General features: G+C 41.2%; 1 protein-coding gene across 1 annotated transcript in view; it reads left to right on the top strand.

Annotated features, from left to right (window-relative positions):
* Nucleotides 1–1,394: 1,394 nt before the first annotated feature.
* The window catches only part of RTRAF (RNA transcription, translation and transport factor), a 39,612-nt gene continuing 24,744 nt past the window's right edge, over nucleotides 1,395–16,262 (top strand). The window contains exons 1-4 of the mRNA XM_029598331.1: nucleotides 1,395–1,605; nucleotides 2,309–2,433; nucleotides 10,720–10,819; nucleotides 15,323–15,400. Coding sequence (XP_029454191.1) covers nucleotides 1,545–1,605; nucleotides 2,309–2,433; nucleotides 10,720–10,819; nucleotides 15,323–15,400 — 364 coding nt within the window. The 5' untranslated portion in view covers nucleotides 1,395–1,544. The remainder of the gene's footprint in view (nucleotides 1,606–2,308; nucleotides 2,434–10,719; nucleotides 10,820–15,322; nucleotides 15,401–16,262) is intronic.

The raw sequence follows: 16,262 nt of genomic DNA, 5'->3' as shown, positions 1-16,262 counted from the left end.
GTAAAACAAATAAACATGGGTGTAGCTTGCTTATTGCGGCGGTTACTACCCCTACTACCCCTAACTAATCAAGCTTGATATTTTACTTGGTTGCAGCTCCATCACTGCTCTCTACATTAATGGTGGGGGTGGAAGGGAAATAGAACCAAAGAGCTAAGAGAAACAGATAAGTATGAGAAAAAAATGTGAAGCTTGCTGGGCAGACTGGATGGGCCGTTTGGTCTTCTTCTGCCGTCATTTCTATGTTTCTATGTTTATATGTCTCTTTAGGTATTGAGCAGTAAGCCCCTGAAGCAGGCGCATTTGTTGCGCCGAAACATTGTCAATGTCGGGCGGGAAGACAGCTGACAGCAAGCAAGCGAGCGCATAAAAAGTATTGGTAAAGTTAGCAGTAAAAGCACAAACAAAGAGATAAGTACTTTAACACACAATATCACTTAATGGACAGGTGTTAATTTTTAAGAATACATTTTATTGGGTGTCACATTTTAAAATTGAAAAGTAAAAAAGAAAAAAAGTGAATATTCTCATGGGGAAATGGTAGATGACGTGATTTAACAGTGCCGTGATATGAGAAGGGTTGTAGCCCTGTATAGGGCAAGAGCCTGTGAGACTGTGAGCACTTCTTTCTGATACCTTCCCCTGAGAGTTTGTTGGTTAAAACATAAAATTAGAGTGATTGCTTTTAGCAATTATCCTCAAAGGTATTACATACTTTAATGTTAGATTACTAAGAATTTGAGGAAGTGAGCCGTTGTTCTAGATTAATGTTATTTGATATGCCATTTTGAAACATTTTATTGATGTTTGGAAAATGTATAAAAATGTTTATCAGTTTTTATTTTATTTATTCTACTCACATAGTATTTGAAACATTTATTATTTTTATTAGTATGGTTTTACTATCATGATATATGTTTTATATGCATGATATTCCTATTTATGCAAATGTGTGCAAATAAAGGGGCACAACCCCCAACCTTCTCTCCCATCTTCAAGTGTCCAGTCCTGGTCCGTGGAAAAGTTGACAACCCTAAATCAGACCCAATATCAAGACCCACAGCATTCTGTATGTCTTACAGTGTTTCGCTTGGGTAGGAAAATACTACTGCTATTAAACATTCGTATAGCAATGTGTACACATTGCAGTACAGTGAATTATCTAAAAATGTAGGATATAAAACCTGTATTTCTCCCTAGATTCCAACATGCAAAATAGTTGTTATACACTATTGCCATTCATTTTAAGTATTCTAGGATTATTTGCGTTTCTGTTTCCATTCAATTGTAAGTTAAAAGGCCTCCATCCACAACACAGCCATCTATTGCTAATAAAGTTTGTTGAAGCCGTATTTAAATACTAGAGAAAGGGCGGGCGCTCCCACAGGCGTCTGGGAACGATCCTCGCGCTGTGATTGGCAGCATCTGCAGCCGCTCGCTCGTGACGGGCCTGTAAGGCTGGAGCGCGCTGCAGGCCTCGGAGTTGGGTAGTTCCTAGCGGAGCGTTTTAGAGGGCCGCTAACGGGGCTTGCTGTCAACGTAACATGTTCCGTCGAAAACTGCAGGCTCTGGATTACCACAACCCTTCTGGCTTCAACTGCAAAGGTGAGCGCCTGAGGTTGCCTCAGTCTGCGCGGCAGGAGAAGGCCTAGCCGGAGGTGGGGGTTAGGTCGCTGCGGGACTGGCCTGGGATTGCTGTAGGCTCTTCGCTGGAGCCTCTGCCCCGATCTGGGGGTGTGGGGCGTGACTCCTCAGCTTGTTGCCTTTGGTACTTCTTAGCGTTGCAGCGAGCTCTGCCTTTCTTGAGTAGTGTGACATTGGTTCCCTCGGCCCAATCGATCGCTTTTTAGCGGCTCCCATTGTCTCATTGGAAATAGTGGGGTATGGTTTTAGGACTAAGGTTTAAGGTAAATATAATATAAATATACTGCGCTGATCCACTGTCTTCTCCCCAGCCTAAAAATATTGGAAAGCGAAAATGAGAACTGTTTAGGGCAAAGATTATTTACTTTCTCTTTTGATTTAGCACGTGGAGACCACTTAGGAAGGAAACCCTATTTTGGTTCCTCTGACTCATATTAGCTTTATTTATATAATAAAAACAACCCCATTGTTTTTATTATATAAAACTGCTGTAGCAGATGGCATTGAGATGAATGTATTAGGATGCATCCAATCTTTGTGATCTAATTAGATTGCTTCTTTTTTACAAACATTTTATAGATGTCAAAAGGTTTTGTGTTCAGAGATCTCTCAGGAAAATGTTTGTTTTTATTTTTAATATTTTATACTGGTGTTTTTGTCATAGATGAAACTGAATTTAAAAACTTTATTGTTTGGCTGGAAGATCAAAAAATAAGACACTACAAGATTGAAGATAGAGGAAATTTGAGAAACATCCACAGCAATGATTGGCTTAAACACTACGAAAAAGTAACTAATTCATGCTTCATATTATGTAAACAGTGTGAGCTTATGTGATGCATTTTATTGATGTTCTGAGAATATTGATTCTTGATTATAGTTAAAACTGATTCTAACCTCATGGACTATTGGTCCAGACATGAGGGGTACAAAAACTGCCTGGCCCAAGCCAAACATGTCTGGGACTTAGGATGTCTAAAGCTGTTTCTTGGCCTCACAAATTATTCAGGATAGTCCATTCACTTACTGCCCCTCTGTTGTTGACCTCATCGTGGTGCTTTGTATCCCTTGTGAAACATTTGCATCTTTTCCTTAATAAAACTGCCCAGATAGTTAACACCTTTGCTGCAATTACTTCTGGATGATCATTTCTTCTCTCTCAAACGTTGGCTAGCAGGATTTTGCAACTGCCTCATGTTCTGAGGTGTCTGCTATATTGGAGCATTTGAAGGATCATTTTTGTGCATTCAGCTCATGCTCATAAGAACATAAGTTGCCATACTGGGTCAGACCGAGGGTCCATCAAACACAGTATCCTGTTTCCAACAGTGAATCCAGGTTACAAGTACCTGGGAAGCACCTAAATATTAAATAGATTCCATGCTACCAATGCAGTAATAGCAATGGCTATTCCCTAAGTCAAATTAATTAATAGCAGTTAATGGATTTTTCCTCAAAGAACTGTTCAGTCTTTTTTTTTTTTTTTTTTTTTTAAACTCAGCTACACTAACTGCCCTAACCACATCCTCTGGCAACAAATTCTAGAGCTTAATTGTGCATTGAATATGAAAGAACTTTGATTTACTTCAAGTGTGCTACTTGCTAACTACATAGAGTGCCCCGTAGGCGGAAGAGGAAGTAACTGGTTCACATTTACCTGTTCTAGCCCTTTTCTAGCCCTGCTATCATATCCCCCTTCAGTTGTCTCTTCTTCAACCTGAACAGCCGTAACCTCTTTAGACTTAACTCACAGGGGAGCCGTTCCATCCTCTTAATTATTTTGGTCAACCTTCTCTAGTACAGCTATATCTTTTTGAGATGCTGCGACCAGAATTGCACACAGTACTCAAGATGCTCTGTGCAATTCATGAGCGATACAGAAGCGATATAACATTTTCATTTTACTTACCATTCCCTTCTAATAATTCTTAACACTTTTTAATTTAATTTATTTATACAAAGGCTTATATTCCGTGCCTTTCACTCAGTGTTCAACAATCAATATTTCTTAGTGTCCAGTCAGATGAATCCTCTACCAGCAGATGGATATTGAGCAAACTGACATTACAGTGACATTGGCTTGCCAGTATTCTCAGTCTCCAGCACGGAATAATAAATCCTGGTTTTTGAAAAACTTTTCAAATATGAACTCTGTCCCTTTCCAAGGCAAAAGAGACAAACAATAGTGCCCTTCTATTTATTATATCTAGCGATTCTTCTAAGAATGTTGATATACCTGGATATTGTAAATCATCCAATCTCTCAGGACTATCACTCAACTTTTGGAAAAATATATTATTTTGGAAATAGAGGGAATATCATCCTCTTTGTATGCCAAATTTTCCTTAAACTTCACAAACATCTTGAAAGAGGATAAAAGCCTAGTAAAAGGAAAATTTACAAAACGTAAGTTCCTAATTCTCATACAGTTTTCCAAATTCTCTATTTCATTATGTAATAATGTCTTGTCAGATACACACAGATTCATCACCCTGTGCATTTTGAACTTTTGCTGTTAAATTATTAACCATAGATTCTAAATCGGTTAACTTTTTTTTTCCTTTGTTCTTTAACGATCTGTTACCATTAACCATTATTGAAAAGGATGAGTTCATCTGGTTAACGTTGGAGTCAAGTTTTAACAACGTCCCCCAAAGTTACATTGGAAGCATCTACAGCTGTTGTCTGTATGCTTCCATTGTATGCAGGCGGGATTCCATTAGCACCTTCCTGATGAAAAGAAGCCAAAGGATGTGAAATTGCAGTATCCACCAACAAAGATGCAACTTCTCCACAACTTTCTTTTGCAGTCTCACTTCCAATGGAATTATCCACGGCTGCGACTCCTGGGGGTTGTAGAGGAATAGGTCCCATGCCGGGACTCTGAGACATCCGATGTGTCTCTATTGAAGTCCTCTCTTGGCAGGTTGAGCCTATTTATGTGGGCATCCATCTAACCAAGCCTTGAAATAGCTGGGGAGGAGGTTACAATTTTGGCTTTTCTTTTGCGCCCCATAAATACAAACAAAAACGTCTGAAGCGATCAAAGCCGGTCTAAGCCACACATGCTGCTTAGGTGTTGCGCCGGTGGCGTCAGTGTGCCACTTCCCTTGGGGTTTTAAAGCCCCGGTCTCAGGCAATGATGTCAGCACGGCAGCCCCCAGCTGGACAGCAAGTTCTTAATCAGGGCTTACCGCTGCACCTGGAGAGCTCTGATAGTTGTCCTCTCTCCCTTTCTTGGCCCCCTGGATTGGATGCTTCTACCTTTTTTGTGGGTAGAGGTTGGTTTTTTTTTTGGTTTTTTTTTCCAGGGATTGCAGTCCTTTCTCCAGGTGCAATCTTCAGCCATCTCTAAAACTCCCAGAGCAGAGATTCAGGTAGGAACCTTGCTAGGACTTACTGTTAAGTGCCGGAGTACTGCTAGGGCGACTGCGGGGCTTCCAGATGGCAGGGATGATAACTCCAATTGTGACTCCCTTGAGGATGTTGAAATTCCTCCAGGGATAGAACCATATAGAACTATGCTTTGGTTCTTTCATAAAGATGAACTGTCAGCTCTGATTTCCCAGACCTTGAAAATGCTCTGAGTTCCTGGGGCAAATACTGACTGAGCCAAAGAAAAATCCCATTTTAGTTTCCTTGCGTAAGGCCTCTTGTTTTTTCTCCATGATGGAAGCCATTCAAGAATTAATTGATCTTGAGTGGGGAGCCCCCAGAGGCTAATTTCAGAGGGGGTCGGGTTTTGGAAGGCCTGAACCCTTTGGATCCAGTGGCAAGAGAGCGTTTGTTTTCTGAAGGTAGATGCACTTGTGTGTTTAGTCTCCAAGTGGACCTCTCCTCCCGTGGAAGGAGGAGCATCTTTGAAGGATGCCCATAATAAAAGAATTGAAGATCATCCTTAAGCAAGCTTTTGATGCAGTGGCAATGTCCTTGCAGATCGCTTGTTTGCTTCTCTCCCAGGAGGTCGATGACTGGTATGGACTCCAGGGCAGTTATGGAACCAGCTGCTGCTTTTTTGGCAGATGCAGGCTGTGATTTGATCTGCTCTTCAGCCAGAGGGAGTGGCTTCCAAAGTAGCGGCCAGGTGTCAGTTATGGCTGAGAAATTAGTCAGCTGATGCGATCTCCAAGGCTAACCTTACCAAATTGCCCTTTAACGGCTGGCTATTATTTGGGAGCGAGTTGGAAAAACTGGCCAGCAAGTGGGGTGAATCTACAGTTCCTCATTTACCAGAGGATAAGAAGCAGATGCCATGCTCTTTTAACATGAGACGTCATACTTGAGGATCCAAGCGTTTTTGTCCCTAGAGAGGAATGACCCTTCAGAGAACTCTACCTTTTGGTAGGTCTCAATCCTTTCGTCCCTGACAGCCAAGAAGGGGGTTCGGGTAGCGGAACTTGCCGACCCACCCCTGGGAATAGGAAATAGGGGGATGCCTCTCTTCTATCAAGGTGGATCGAGATCACATCGGATCAGTGGGTCTTGGAAGTGATACGAGAAGGATAGGCATGCTGGAGTTTTGCATTGTTCCTCGGGGCATGTTCATGGTGTCTCTCTGCCATTCATCACAGAAGAAGCAGGCAATAGAAACTACATTGGTAAGGCTCCTCAGTCCGAGGGCTTTGATTCCATTGCCCACGTCTCAAGAAAATACGGGTCGATATTCCAATTATTTCATTGTGCCCAAGAAGGGCTCTTTTCATCCCATCCCGAATTTCAAACGTGTTAACTGTCATCTGCAAGTGACGCATTTTCGCATGGAAACTGTGCTCAGTAATAATGGCCATACAGTCGGGAGAATTTCTGACCTCTTTGGATCTGTCTGTCTGAGGCAAACTTTGTATCAACTGGAAGCCATGGGTGGTCCGGTTGGCATGTTTGCAGTTCACTGACAGGCTGCAGGGTCGATCAGTCTGGATAATGTCTGACAATGTAACGGCTGTGGCTTACATCAGTCAGCAGGGAGAAACCAAGAGCTAGCAAGTGTCGCAGGAAATAGATCAGCTTGTGGAATGGGCAGAAGTGCATCTCCAGATCTTGGCTTCTCACATGGCAGGAAAGACAATGTGAGAGCAGACTTTTCAGCAGGGAGAGTCTGGATCCAAGAGAATGGGCTTTGTCAGACGGGGCGTTTCAGCTGATTCTGGATCGCTGGGGTCCCCTGTCTAGACCTCCTTCAGACTTCTCGCAGTGTGAAAGTTCCGCAATTCTTCAGTCGCAGGAGAGATCCAAATTCGTCTGGGTTTGATGCCCTAGTGCAGGAGTGGAAGACAAGTTGCTGTATGCCTTTCTTCCATGGCCCATGTTGGGCAGATTGATCCAAAGGATCGAGCGCTACAGAGGGATGGCGATCTTGGTTATTCCAGATTATCCCAGGAGGCCGTGGTATATGGATTTGTGGCGGCTCCTGGGGGTCTCATGCCTTCCACTTTCAGTACATAAGAACCGGACCCTGATGTAACAGGTTCCTCACAAAGATCTGACTGTTTTTTCTTGCGGTATGGCCCTTGAGAGGGCTTGATTGCTGAAACGTGGATTCTCTGTGGCAGTAATTTTCACTTTCCTTAGAGCTAGAAAGTTCTCCACTTCCTTGGCCTATGTGCAAGTTTGGCAAGTGTTTGAGGCATGGTGTGAGGATAGAGGTACTCTTCCTCATTCAGCAAAGATACTACTCAGTTGGGAATTTTTGCAGGATGGCTTGAATAAAGGTTTGGCCCTTAATTCCTTAAAGGTACAAGTAGCGGCTCTTGCCTGTTTCAGGGGGCCAGTTGAATGGTGGTTCCTTGTTGGCTCATCCTGGTATGGCGTATAATTATATACGCGAGAAAATTTAGAGTGAATACGAGTATATATTTATGTCCTTTTGATGGTATAGGATTGTGTTGGGTAAAAGGACTATTAGATTGCCTGTGTCTTGCTCATCCTGGTATGGCCCATTTCGTGAAAGGAGTGAAACATCTTTGTCCTCCCTTGCGGTTTCCAGTACCCTTATGGAGTCTAAATTTGATCTTTGATTTATTAGCAGGTTCTACGTTTAGACCGAAGCATAACCTATCCTTGCGGTTATTGACCTTGAAAACGGGGTTTTTTGTGGCAATATGTTCTGTGCGGAGAGTTTCCAAGCTGTAGGGCCTTGTCTTGATGGGAGTCCTTCCTCCGAGTGACTCCAGGGGTGAAACAACTGCGTGCTGTTCCTTCTTTTTTTACCAAAGGTGGCCACTGAATTTCACTTGAATCAGACCATCTCCCTGCCGTCTCTGGACAGAGTATAGTCTGTTGCAACCTCTGGATGTCAAGAGACACATTATCTGGATGTTACTGAGCCTTTACGGAAAACAGATTGCCTGTTTGTCCTTTCACTGCGATACTAAACAAAGAGCTGGCCTCGTGGGCTTAATAGCCCACTGGATTAAGGAAATAGTTACAGCAGCATACGTTGATGCTGGCAAGCCATTACCTGGTTAGGTTAAGGCTCATTCTGCTAGAGCTAAGGCAGTGTCATGGGTGGAAGTTAGGTTGCTGTCTCCCATTAACCTTTGCTGAGTGGTGACGTGGGTTCTCTTTACAAACCTTTTCCAGGTTTTATCGTCTGGATGTGCAGACCCAGGAGGACGCAGCCTTTGCATGTGTGGTTTTGACAGGACCGCGGGCAGTTTCCTGCCCTATTCAGGAGTAGCTTGGATACATCCCACTTGTTCTGGATTCATATGACTGGACGCTAAGAAATGAGAAACTACAACTTATCTGAATTTCCTTTTCTTTAGGACAGATGAATCCAGCTTTCCTCCCTTGGCTGCTGAATGATTGTACAGTGATCCTCTTGTATGACTGTGTGTTACAGGGATTACCGGTAAGTGTTAGTCCAGTCCCTAGACTAGTGTTAATAAATTTCTTGTCTGAGCTCAGTGTTTCCTGTTGGCTGAGTATTGACATGGTTATCTGTTTTTAATCCATGTTTTTTGTTTTTTTTTTGTTTGCTAGTCTGTCCACAGTTTGCTTTTGAATAAAATACTGGCAGGCTGATGTCATTGCAGGGGTATATGTACAGTGACATAGGTTTGCTCCATCTCTGTCTGCTGGTAGAGGTGCATAACCCACTTGTTCTGGATTCATCTGACTGTCCTAATAAAAAGGAAATTTAGGTAAGTAGTAATTTCGCATTGAAATATAAAATATAAGCATTTTACAAAAAGCATCAGTGCATAAAATCAGTACAACCATGGCCATCATTCAAAGGCATCACAGAAGACTGATTTTAGCTGTCTTCTGCCGTTCTTTACATCAGTTAGAGTTCTTAATTGATCAGGGAGAGAGTTCCACAAGACAGTGGTCACATATGAAAAAGCCCTCTCCCTTGGTCTCTGTAGCTGAGCTACATTATTCAGTGGAACCTCTAACAATGCTTTATTGATCGCAAATTGTGATTTGGTTTATACCATTCCAGTTTGTGTTTTTTTTGGGTTTTTTTTCTCATAAGAATACATTCACTATCTGAACATAAGCTTAAATTTTGATCTTAACTGCACCGGCAACCAATGCAGTTCTTTCAGTGTGGGCTGAATGTGGTCACTTCGCAACCCTCTCAATACATGGGCAGTGGCATTTTGCACCAACTGCAACACACATGATAATTTCTTGGGCAAGCCCACATAAAAGAGAACAGCAATAATCTAACTGCCCCAAAACCAAAACTTGCAGGACAGTTCTGAACATGTCTGTTAAGCCATTAAAGATTTTACCCAATTTCAGTGTTAAAAAAAAAAAAAAAAGCCACATGTCGATCTTGCAAATGAAAAGTAAGCTGAGAATCCAGAATAAAACCTGAATTTCTTACCTCTATTAATATTGACAATACAATGTTCTGGAAACCAAGGCTAGAGGGCCCACCCATAACACTTCTTGGCTTTTTCTAAATTCAGGGCTAATCATTTCTTAATAACCAATTTTTTTTATCCTTACAAGACAAGGAATAATTCAGGGAACTTGCCGTCTGTATCACATGACATGTAGAACTGTACATCATCCTCATAGAAAAAATGTTAATTTTAACACCTTTACTTTGCCCGTTTGGGGAAAATTGTTAAAAGGTTAAATAAAGTAGAGGATAGTGCAGAACCCTGTGGGACTCCTAAACCTATTTTATACCAGCTAGCACTAAGTTCACCCAACTGTACCCTTTGCATTCTCCCAGATAAAACAAAGTTGTAATCCATTAAAAACCTGTCCCAAAAGCCCATAGGCCTCCAACCTGGACAACAAAATTGTATGGCTGACTATCAAAGGCAGCTGACACATCAGGTTGTACCAGGATACCCACTTTACCCTGATCCAGCTGCCCTAATAGGGTATCCATCAAAGACGACAATAATTCATTATTGTGCCCTCTACAGAAACCAAATTGTTTTCCATCAAGAAGGTTGTTCTTTTACACATACATTAATACAAATTAGATGAGTATCTTTGTCTATTTTTGCCAAAGTTGGAGATTGGGCTTATTCTCATTCTTTAAAATCGGTCTAACAATTGCAATTTTTAAAGACTGAAAACAATTCCTTCACTTAATGATTTTTATTGTACTCCATCAGCAAAGTAATCAGGAAATTGGTCTGACTATAATTGTTCTACCCTTAAGTCACTTAAGACACCATACCATCTGTTGCTCTGTTTTCTTGTATTAGCGATTTAGTGAAAGGTGTTGGACAGCATGGAAAACAGAAGTACAGGATGGGATGTGGTGACAAACTTCACTTAATCCTGTTGCAGTGAGAGGTTCACTTGAGCTTCCCATGTCTGCAGTCTTTGACTTGTGCTGAGACTACCTCCACTAGTGCAACTGAATGACTTTTGGGCTGTGTGACCTAGAGATGAAAGTTTCTGTAGCCCTATGCCAATTCCCTTGAGCTGTTAAGTTAAAGCTTCTCTGATCTCTCTACTCTGTTCTGGAAAGAAAAAATCCCATACTATCAACACACTTTCATAACTGTTTTAGGTCACAAAGCAATACTTGAATACATGTCTTTTTAGTGTGTAATCTTTGTGTGTTGTTTTTTTTTTTATCTGTTCCTGCCCCAATAGTATCTCTCAGATGTGAGTTGCCCCTTTAGCGTACAGGAACGACAGGAGTCCATTGACTGGCTGCTTGGCTTGGCGGTTCGGCTTGAATATGGAGACAATGGTAGGAATAACTTTCTGCATGACTTGTGCTTAGAAAAGGGCATTTCATCTTCTACAATAGTTAAGGTTTCCTTTTCTGTCCAACCCCCCCCCCCCCCCCCCCCCCCCCTCACACACACGGTGTTGTTTCAGAAAACTTTATGTATTTAGTAAGGGAGGAGGAATAGCCTAGTGGTTAGAGCGGTGGACTATGAACCAGGAGACCAGGGTTCAAGTCCTGCTGTCGCTCCTTGTGACCTTGGGCAAGTCACTTTACCCTCCATTGCCTCAAGCCCTCTGGGGATAGAGAAATACCTACAGTACCTGAATGTAAACTGGTGTGATCAAATGTCAGTATATAAAAATAAATAGATTCCACTAATCCACACAGAATTTTGGTTCAGCATAATTGAGCATAAATACATAATTCATATAGAATTTTTAATTGTAAATGTATAAAACAAATTAAAATTAGTAGTAAAAGCAAGATAAGTCATGATTTTTAATTCTAGTAGTAGAGAATTCCAAAATGAGGAGCAGCTCCAACCCTATCTTTAACTAATCTTGTATGTAAATGGAAGTATACAATGCATATATATTAAAAACTAATTTTTTTAGATGGTATAACCAAAATATGTGCTTTTGTAGATCTTAAAGAATGAACCAGGGTATAGATAATTCATCTGCAGTTACTAGGAATGACAGTTGTGAGAGCTAGAGAAGCAGTCTGGTTACTTGTATTCAGTAAAATAAATCTAAAAAAATCAAGCAAGGAGTGATGTGGACCTCCTGTAATTGATCTAGCAGCAGAATTCTGGATTAACTGAAGTATATGCAGTAAGGCAGCAGGCAGACCCAAATATAAAGCATTACAATAATGGTTTGGAAATTAACTGAACAAAAAGTTTGACTTGACTCACACATTTTAATTTATAAAAGGCAGTTTTTGCCAGTGCCTTTATTTGAGGTTTCATAGTCTTGAGTGTGTAGAATAATACTCAGATATATCATTCCTGGTAAAATAGGGTGTGGTCAGCATTTCCCCTCTCCCCCCAGATATAATTCAAATTAAGGCTTAACCATCATGAGTATCTTTTCAGCATAATAAGAGTAAAAATTATTATTAAACATGCTTGCCCACTATTTATACTCAAAAAAAATAAATCCAGAAAATGCCAGACACTTATATCAATAAACAAACCAAAAATCAGTCTAGCTCGAAATCAAAAGGATTGTATGTGATCAAACTGGGGAAACCTCATAAAGTGCCAATACAAGGCTAAATCAAATGCCTATTTGGCTGCTTACTTTGAGGGTCTAACTCCAACAATGTGGTTGTTTCCAATGATTATTGTAACACCATCTTGCTTGGTCTCCCCTCTTCTCACACCAAACCACTACAAATGGTTCAAAATGCCTCTGCCCGTATACTCACTAACACCAGGAGAAGAGACCACATAACCCCCATCCTAATGGGCCTCCACTGGCTACCCATCCACTTCAGAATAATCTACAAGGCCATTCTCACCATATACAAAAACATCCATCAACTAGCCCCAATTGACCTTCATTTCCCCTTCCGATTAAACACCTCAACAAGACCGACAAGAGATGCTTACAAAGGATCACTTCAAGTACCCCCAGCCAAAACTACCAGACACATTACACTAAGAGATCGGGCCTTCTCCACAGCCGGTCCTACCTTATGGAACTCCATCCCCCCTGATCTTAGACTGGAACCCAGCCTCTCAACCTTCAAGAAAAGACTCAAGACCTGGCTGTTCATGCAGGCCTTTCCTAACTCCAATATTAATTAACTCCCAACAATCAACACACGTCACATTGAATATCACGATTAGACACCTCTTAAAATGTAATTATATGTAATTAGCTGGTTCTTTTCCTTTTTTCTTTATTACTCCAAGTTCTATTTTTCCTTGTTACATGTAACTGCTGCTTTTTCCGCACTATTGTTTAAGTTTATTTTGCACACCTGTTTCATGTGAACCAGCATGATGGGACTATTGTCTTGAATGTTGGTATATAAAAAAACTTAAATAAAATAAATTATAATAACAACCACATTGTTGGAGTTAGACCCTCAAAGTAAGCAGCCAAATAGGCATTTGATTTAGCCTTGTATTGGCACTGATTTTTGGTTTGTTTATTGCCCACTATTTATTCCATGTTTGTAAATAATCCAGAGTGGATAACAGAAGCTTCTCAGTCATGGACTTCAAGGAAACCATATTGGGAAGCATCAAGAAGAGAAAATTATTCTAAAGCCCTGAAGCTGGCCAAGTTATGTCTCTTCTAACATCTTGGCCACAAATCATAAGTTGGAAATTGGCTTGTATTTACATGGTTGGGATACATCAAGATTAGCTTTCTTTCAGACCAATACAGTAAAGGGCACTCCGGTGGAGCGCACTGTTTAACCCACATTTGGACGCGCGTTTTTGACGCGCTAGCTTTACCCCTTATTCAGTAAGGGGTAATAGCGCACCAAAAAACGCGCATCCAACCCCCTGAAACTAATAGCGCCCACAACATGCAAATGCATGTTGATGGCCCTATTAGTTATGCCCGTGCGATTCAGAAAGTAAAATGTGCAGCCAAGCCACACACTTACTTTCAGAAATTAGCACCTACCCAAAGGTAGGCGTTAATTTCTCTCGGCACTGGGAAAGTACACAGAAAAGCAGTAAAAACTGCTTTTCTGTGCACCCTCCGACTTAATATCATGGCAATATTAAGTCGGAGGTCCCAAAATTTAAAAATAGTTAATTAAAAAAAAAAAAAAAAAATTTAGAATGGGCCTGCGGCTCACGGGTTGAAAACCGGACGCTCAATTTTGCTGGCGTCCGGTTTCCGAACCCATGGCTGTCAGTGGGTTTGAGAACTGATGCCGGCAAAATTGAGCATCGGCTATCAAACTTGCTGACAGCCGTCGCTCCTGTCCAAAAAGAGGCACTAGGGATGCGCTAGTGTCCCTAGTGCCTCTTTTTACCGCGGGCCCTAATTTAAATAAATTAATTTACTGAATCGTGCGCACAGGAGAGTGCGTGATTTTTACTGTATTGGCCTGTTTATCTTGAGGGGGAATTTTATTACACTGTAAACCGATATGATATGTATCTTGCCACATGAATGTCGGTATAAAAAAGTTCAAAATAAAATAAATAATTGCAGCTTTTTCTATGAACAGGGAAACAGCCAACAAATTGGGGCAAGCTTTTACCGGCCACGTAGAGCAAGGATCTAAACTTAATCATGGAGGGTTTCAACAGAGAAACAGTCCTATGTACCATGGTAGAGGAAATGGGGTAAAAAGGTTCCCAGCATTCGTTGGATGCTACTAATTCACTGAAATCCTTAGTTAAAGATGTTGGAGGTAAAGCAAAGCGCAGGGTTTGTTTTTTTTTTTGTTTTTTCCAACACAAAACATATCAAGCCCTTCAGTAGTTACACTGGCAAATGGAGGAGTAATCTTAATTCAAATCATGACTTATAACATTTGGGAATAATTAGCTACTGATTGTAAACATAGAACATGATGCTTCTAAAAAGAAATATTAATCGTGGATTTGTATTGAAGTAATGACTTCATATAATCATCCTTATCAGCAGGATTCATAAGTCTTCCTTCAATGTCTCGGCATGTTTTAACTTAAAACGTATCAGCAAGCCTTGGTTCTCTGCTGAATTAGCATCATTCAAAATTTTTGTTTAACAGGCTCAGTTACACTAGAATCGAAATAGTGATCAAAATGCAAATTAGCAGCTGCCCAGAAAGACTGGGACAAAGGTAGATTTATTGCTCTATGCCTGAAAGGCATAAAAGAAGAAAAAATGGGTGTTTGCAAACCTTCAGTAGGGGAAAAGGTAAAAGGAAAATAGACCATGATCAGACCAGGGGACTATTAGAGAAATATATTTTTTTTCCCAATGTGGTCTCTTCCATAAAATCTGTCACACATGCTAGCAGAACGAGTGGGAACATTTTACGGTTTGTTTATATCCTAAAGCAGTCGTGACACTTAAAAATGGATTGGCTTTAGAATAAGTCGATATCAAAAAAATTAATTGCCTAAAACGTTTTTTTAAAAATTAACAAATGGTATCTTCATAGGAACCAAAAATTCTGTAACAGGGAAAAGGTCATTTCTGGGTAGTCCAGGTGGGCGGTATAGTAATAGTAAGCACCAAATGTGTGAGTAGTCATGACAAGTCTTTGTGCTCAATAGCAGCAGGAGAGTGAACCCTAACCAAACCTAAATTTCCTTGTCCTATAATCAGTACAGCATCACCTTTCTTCCCCATGTAAGACTGTGCTCAGTATTATAGCCGTAGGGACACAATTGGTGGAAAATAAGGTCAGAATGAACTAGGATTCAGAATTGCAAAATAAATCTAATGCATACTCAGTTAACAAATTTGCATACAATTGGGTCTCTCTTATTACAACTGAATTAAAGTGTGGTGTGTTTTTTTTTTTTTTTTTTTGTTTTGTTTGTTTTTTAAGCTAATAAGTACAAAAACTCTACACCTACTAATGCTGAGAGTGTACCAAAGGATGCTGAGACACTGGTAAACTTGGATGGTAAGTGTACACGATGATGCACGGTTTTGTATTTCTGTGAGATCAACTTGGCTACATTTCAGGTGTATTAACTCTCTTGCAGATCTTACATTTTTCCATTTTAACCCCTTATCGATGCCACTTATAATGACTAAAAGGATCCCTGATGCACTCCACTAATCGCCCTTTCCTCTTCAGCCAAACTAGTCCAGATGCATGGGTTATGCCTCCCAACCAGCGATGGATACAAAGGCTAACAGTCATCCTTTATCGGCAGCTGTGCTGACCTCTGCCTGCCAATATTCTGGCTCCAGCAGGTGGCAGGCAAGCAGCCTGTACTGTGATTTGAGTCCTGGTTAGGCCTGGTGAAGAAGACAGAAATCTTTGGATGGCAACTCTTGAGGTGAAAGTCTTGTACTCCCTCCCTGGGGGCTTCCAGTTGTTCGAATAGGGTTTTTCCTGGCTGTATTTGCTGGAATTACCCCTACCTTCCCCATGCTTTTTCTTTCCTCTTCTGTGGAGGTCTCCTGCTCTTTTTAAAAGGGGGAAAAAAAAAGGATTAAACAAGGCTTCCCTCTCTATTTTATTATCTTCTCTTCTCTGGAGCCCTGTGGCTGTACCTGGTTCCTGCTGTGTGTTTGGGGGAAAAATGGTTTGCCATCTGAGGGACCGTGGGCCGAGACGGGAGGAAGAGATGGCATCTCTTCAGGAGAGCAGGAAATGCTAAGTAGTTTGCAGTGCGTGTGGATCATACTGTCAGGCACTGGGAGGGGGGGAGGAGAGGGAGAGATGGCAGCGTGCAGAGTTGTCTGTCCCAGAAGGGCTACATCAGCAGGGTCGCCTGTAGGCCATTCCTGCCAATGTGCTTTTTGCCATGGCAGGA

Source organism: Rhinatrema bivittatum, chromosome 4 (assembly GCF_901001135.1).
Source record: "Rhinatrema bivittatum chromosome 4, aRhiBiv1.1, whole genome shotgun sequence".
NCBI lineage: Eukaryota > Metazoa > Chordata > Amphibia > Gymnophiona > Rhinatrematidae > Rhinatrema > Rhinatrema bivittatum.
This window is presented reverse-complemented; position numbering and strand designations above follow the sequence as displayed.